The 6,000-nt window shown below is 48.9% G+C and overlaps 1 protein-coding gene across 1 annotated transcript in view; it reads right to left on the bottom strand.

The window, feature by feature from the left end:
• LOC136126724 (phospholipase A and acyltransferase 3) overlaps positions 1-5,446 on the bottom strand; it is a 28,466-nt gene extending 23,020 nt beyond the window's left edge. Inside the window, exons 1-2 of the mRNA XM_065882091.1 lie at positions 5,415-5,446; positions 4,855-4,932 (exon numbers count right to left, since the gene is read on the bottom strand). Coding sequence (XP_065738163.1) covers positions 4,855-4,869 — 15 coding nt within the window. The 5' untranslated portion in view covers positions 4,870-4,932; positions 5,415-5,446. The remainder of the gene's footprint in view (positions 1-4,854; positions 4,933-5,414) is intronic.
• Positions 5,447-6,000: the final 554 nt, after the last annotated feature.

Genomic DNA, 6,000 nt, shown 5'->3' on the forward strand with positions numbered 1-6,000 from the left:
AGAGTTGGGAGTTTTGATGCCAAGGCTTTAAAAAGAAAAGAAACCCCTGAGGAGCCCACCATCAATCCTGTCTATCTGAGGCTGCGTTGTCAGAAGCAGGGCCCAGGCCACCTGCAAGTGAGGCCCCTCTGCTCTATTGCTGTGTGACCTTCAAGAATCATTTAACCTCTCTGAGCTTCTCTGGTAAAACAGTGCCATTAAGATCCATCCAGCAGAGTCTGTGTGAGGAATAAGTGAGATAATGGGGGTGAAAAGCTGCAAAACCCCTTAACGTTTATTAGAGGGTTGAGACCCTGTGCCCCAGGCTGGGTGGGTCTGGGGAACTCGAGGTGGGGGGCAGACTCCCCAGCCTTGGGCCCAGTGAGAAGGTAGAGGAGGGGTTAGGCTGACACATCACCTCTTCCCTTGCCAGCCGCCGGGAGAGGGACAGTGGCAGCTCCAGTGGGTACCAGGTCCAGCCACAGCAACCCAAAGGTCATGTGTATCCTGGAAAAAGGAGGCAAAACTCATTGGCCCTCCCAGGCTCTTGACCTCCAAGCCTCAGACCTGTTCTACATGTTGAACCTCACCCCACGGGAACCAGGACTCCCCCTGAACTCATGTGGGAACCACCACCGCTGTCACCACGCACTCCTCGGGGTTTTCACAGGTTACCTGGAATCCTTACAACAGCCCATTTCACTGACCAGAAAACAGCTCAGATGTAGGAAGTAACTGGCCCAAGAGAACTCCCTGAGAAGCAATGCCAGGATTACACTGAATCCTGAAGGTCTTCCTGAATCCAAAGGCCCAGTTCTTTTCACCGCACCCAGTAATTCACACGAAGCTACTGACATCTGCTCAGCATCCCCATGGTGAGCTTTGCCTCCACATCACTGTGCTCTAGTCCGGAAATGCCCCTGACTGTTCACTGGCAAATTCCTACTCATCCCTCACGTCTCCACCTCCTCAGTGCCTCCCCCAGACTCCAGGGCTGAGAGTGTTTATCGGCCGCAGCCCCGTTTATCCGATGACTATAATTGTTGGGCTGAGCCCCTGGGAAGGAATGATCAGTTTCCCTGCCCAGCTCTCCAGCTGGACTGAGCAACCAGCCAGGCACATACAACATTCTCAGCAGAGGTCTGTGGGCAAGAGGGACACGTTGCTTCCTCCTCAAGCCCCTCCCAGCCTCTGGCCCCGTCCCCTCCCTTTTGCACCTTAACTAGCCCCACAGAGATCTGTCAGATCATCAGGCAAACCTAGAGGGTCATAAAGAAGTCAATAAGCGAGTCTAGAGTCAGAGACCAGAGCAGGCCCATCGATTTCTGCATATCTGGAGCCTCAGATGCTCTTTGGAGCTTCACGTCCCCAGCAGCCGCTGCTCAACAAGCCACAGGTTTAAGGGCAGGGTGGGTGGAGAAGGGAAGGCAAAGCTCCTGGCCCACGAATTCTAAGTAAATTTAGAACACAGAGGGGAGGGAAATGGTCAGCGCTGGCCCTGACCAGGAGGACTCAGGGCTGGACTAAAGGGCTTGGAGAAACGTGGGCCCATATGGTAGACACACAGCCTCTCGGTCCCAGGGAGGTCCAGGCAGCTGCTTTAACAACAACTAACATTTGTCAAGCCCTAAGAGCCAGGCAGTGGCACACCCAGAGTGGGAGAGCGAGAGCCGAATCCTCTGGGTGCAGACAAATAGGGGAGGGTTGTCCATAGAGAATTTTAAAACCATGATAAGAAACACCAAAAATCAGTCTGCTGTTTATTATCACCATGTGCCAACACTTTTAAACAATATCAGTGATATTGGTCTAAGTTCTAACTCATGCACTTCCTGCTGAGAGTTAATAATATAGGGACTTCCCTGGTGGCGCAGTGGTTAAGAATCCGCCTGCCGATGAAGGGGACACGGGTTCGAGCCCTGGTCCAGGAAGATCCCACATACCGCAGAGCAACTAAGCCCGTGTGCCACAACTACTGAGACTGCGCTCTAGAGCCTCCGAGCCACAACTACTGAAGTCCGCACACCTAGAGCCCGTGCTCTGTAACAAGAGAAGCCACCGCAATGAGAAGCCCGCGCACCGCAGCAAAGAGTAGCCCCCACTCAACGCAATTAGAGAAAGCCACGCGCAGCAACAAATACCCAACGCAGCCATAAATAAATAAGTAAATTTATTTTAAAAATAATAATATATATGCGAGCTTTAAATTAGTACACTTTCATTTCTTATTCTTTCAGTCTTCTACATGGAAGTTTAATCAGAGAACACCCAGCTATACAGTCAACCCCCAACATACACAGACTCAGCTACATGTGTCTGTTCCAACAGTAAGTTCTGAATGGCTCAGAATGGTTCAAGTTCACTTTCAGCACAGTTTGGGCCACCAACCCCTGTGATCCTACATTTTCCTGTGTTTAAACAGAAGACAAGAGTCTGCTCTCCCAGTGCCAGAAGAAAAGTGTTTCAAAGAGAAGTGCTTGAAAGTCTGGATCAACTTCACCAAGAACTAGACTCTCATTCTAAAGCAATGGATTAAATAAATGTCAAAGTTTACCATCATTCAGCCATTTCCTCTGATTTTTGCCAAGGAAGAAAAACTGGGGAGAATTTTGCCAAATAAGATAAAAACTTACAATGAATTTTCTGGTGAATATGTTTCAGTGAAAATGTTTTAAATGTGGATATATTTTAAAGCCACTAGAATGAGGACTTCCCTGCTGGTCCAGGGTTAAGACTCCACGCTCCCAATGCAGGGGGCCCGGGTTAGACCCCTGGTCAGGGAACTAGATCCCGCATGTGGCAACTAAGACCCGGCATACCCAAATAAATAATAAATGTTTTAAAAAAATCATAATAAAAAAATCAAAATAAAAACAATTAAAGCCACTAGAATGGATAAACAACAAATGTCCTACTGTATAGCACAGGGAACTATATTCAATATCCTGTGATCAACTATAATGGAAAAGAATATGAAAAAGAATGTATATATATGAATAATTGAATCACTTTGCTGTACAGTAGAAACTAACACAACATTGTAGTCAACTATACTCCAATAAAATAAATTTTTAAAAAAATCAGGAATCCCTGGTGGTCCAGGGATTGGGACTCCACACTCACACTGCCGAGGACCCAGTCCAATCCCTGGTCTGGGAACTAAGATCCCATAAGCCATGTGGTGTGGCCAAAAAAAAAAGAGAGAGAGAGATAGCTAGAGATCAGCAAAAATAAATAAAACATAGAAGCCACTAGAATTAATTTTTTTAAGACATAGGCAGCATTGCAATTTCTCCAATTTATTATGAAATGGGATTTTTATGAATTTCTGACAAACTTATCCTAATGTTTAAGGTTTTTCCAATTTGTATATCTGTTGTTTCATATGAGAGAAGTTTTGAAATTAAAATTAATAAAAAGTGTCTTCTCGACATATACACACTCCTATATATGAAATAGATAACTAATAAGGACCTACTGTGTAGCAAGGGAACTCTACTCAATACTCTGTAATGACCTATATAGGAAAAGAATCTAAACAGTGGATATCTGTATATGTATAATTGATTCACTTTGCTGTATAGCAGAAACTAATGCAACATTGTGAATCAACTATACTTCAATAAAAAAAATTTTTAATAAATAAATTTTAAGTGTTCTTCAACTGTGAATAAAGATAAATGGACAAATCTAGCTCTACTGAGTGTTGAACATGAATATACAAAGAAGATCAATTTTGTCAAAGTCAAGGACAACTTTTCAGAAACTAAAGTTCCAAAACAGAAACTGTAATGGCATTATTATTCACTACTGTGACCAACCTATATGTAAGAATACGTTTTCTTCAAAAATACACTAATGCAATTAAAAGCTATTAACCCATTGCTTCTATTTTTCTCTATAACACCTACTTTATTTTTCAGTTTTTATATTTTCACTGGCATGGTTTCATATACAAAGCTCAACAGAAGAAACTTGACTGTGTTTCTTTTCTGGCCATTATTACTATTCATTTCATGATTATTACTGAAAATAATGTTGCTAGATAAAGGAGAGGATGTTTTCAAATGACCACTCCGGACGTCAAATATTCCAGGTACACGCTAATACCAGGCAGTGTGCTAAGCCCTTTACATGGATTAAATCATAATCATAATAACAATGAATTACAGTTGAGCACATAATGTTCTGAACACTTCGTAAGTATTAAGTCATATAATCCTCACTCTGGGGAAGACAGTTGATTTGAAACTTGGTCAAAGTGCCACAGCTAGGTGCTCAGCAGGAACACAGTCCCGGGGGGAGTCTACCTCAAAAGCCGGGCTCAGAACCTCTCTGGAGCAGGTCCAGCTAGGCTGAAAGGAAGCATTTGCTAAGCGCCTTTATGATTTCTGAACCATAGGAAAAGTGAGAGTTGGGAACTTGCTGGCAGGGCTGGTCATGAGGTGCATCAGCTGAGGCCGGAAGAATCACCTGTTGTCAGACCCAGGCTCGCGGGGGGGGGGGGGGGGGGGGGGGGGCGGGCAGCAGGTGCAGCCCCAGACACTCAGCCCCAGGAGCCCACCCAGGTGTTCTGGTCTGACTCGGGAAGGCAGCACAGGACCTTGGCGGGGCAAATCTCTCCTTGCTGCCTCCCCGCTTCTGGGGGCCTGTTTCAGGCAGGGCGGCCTCCCCACCCGCCCACGCAGGTACTCACATTGAGACAACTCCAACGGATACCCACCGACGCGCATCTCACACCTGATGCCCACCGGCCAGTGGGGCATCCACATCTGGAGGCCACATCCTCAAGGACCCTCTCTCTCGTAAGTGATGACTCAGACCCACCGAAACACGGCCCCCACTCCCAGCCCACTCGCCCCGCACTCAACTTACCACGGGCGCGCGCATCTCCTTCGGTAATGGAGGCCCTCAATTTCACGCTGGAGTTGGCTTTATCAGCTGAGTAAACGCCTGAGGCAGCGGGGGAGCAGGGATTCATTGTCAGTAGCAGGAAACAGAGCCCCCAAGACCCCAGGGGACTGTGGCTTCTGGCGGGGGAGACCGTGCCCGGTTGGTCTCTAACCCCTCCGAGAACAACGGGCTCACTCCCTGCGAATTCCTCGCCGGCCCCCTCCCTGCCGCTGCACTTGGCCGTGAACGGATGAATCCCTTGCAGGGGCCAGGGAGGTACACCTGATACCGGAGAGCCAGGCGGCGCAGCGGCGGGGAGCGCGAGCCGTGTCACCTACCAGGGCGCGCTGCGCCCCCAGAGAGTCAGCGGGGCCGCCCTCGCGCCGGGCCCTCCGTCCCCGGCCGCTGCCCTCAGCGGCTCCCTAACTTGTTTACTCCCGCCTCACCCAAGCTCTCCATCCCCCACACAGCCTGTAACACCTGAGAGCCCCCCGCAAGCGTCTCACCCTTCCTCAAGTTCCGGGAAGTACCGCTCCCCCCACCTCGAGGACTTGGAATGCAGCGCGGCCTCCACTGAAAAGGGAACCGGCTAAATGGCCGCAGAGTCCAGACCAGCGTGAGGTCAACTGGCCCCTCCCCGTGAGACTAATTAGAGCCTCGCAGAGCTCCCTGCCCCGGCGACAGTAACAGCCTGCTCCAGCCTCTGGGGCAGACATACCAGACATACCAGGACGCTCCCCGCTCACCCCAAAGCCTCTCAGCCCACCCTCCCCTGCGCGGAGACGCCTCCAGAACCCAGCGCAGGGCCACCGCCTCCTCACCTCGGCTACGCACGCGCCGCGGCCCGCTCAACTTAAGATCTTGTATACACATCACACTGGAGTGTCATCAATCTGCTCATTTCCTCCACTCCAGTGGGCTTATACTGTAGTTTAAAACTACAATAGGCCTCCGTTACCCGCGGTTTCTTTTTCTGCAGTCCGCTGAGTTAACAAACAAGGAGACAACACTGTGGATAAGCGGGGACTATCTTAACGGTTGCGTACTTCCTACGGTTTCAGACATCTGCTGGGGGCCTTGGAACGTATGCCCCTAGGAAAAGGGGGGACTACTGTATATTAAGCTTTA

This window comes from Phocoena phocoena, chromosome 8 (assembly GCF_963924675.1).
Source record: "Phocoena phocoena chromosome 8, mPhoPho1.1, whole genome shotgun sequence".
Taxonomy (NCBI): Eukaryota; Metazoa; Chordata; class Mammalia; order Artiodactyla; family Phocoenidae; genus Phocoena; species Phocoena phocoena.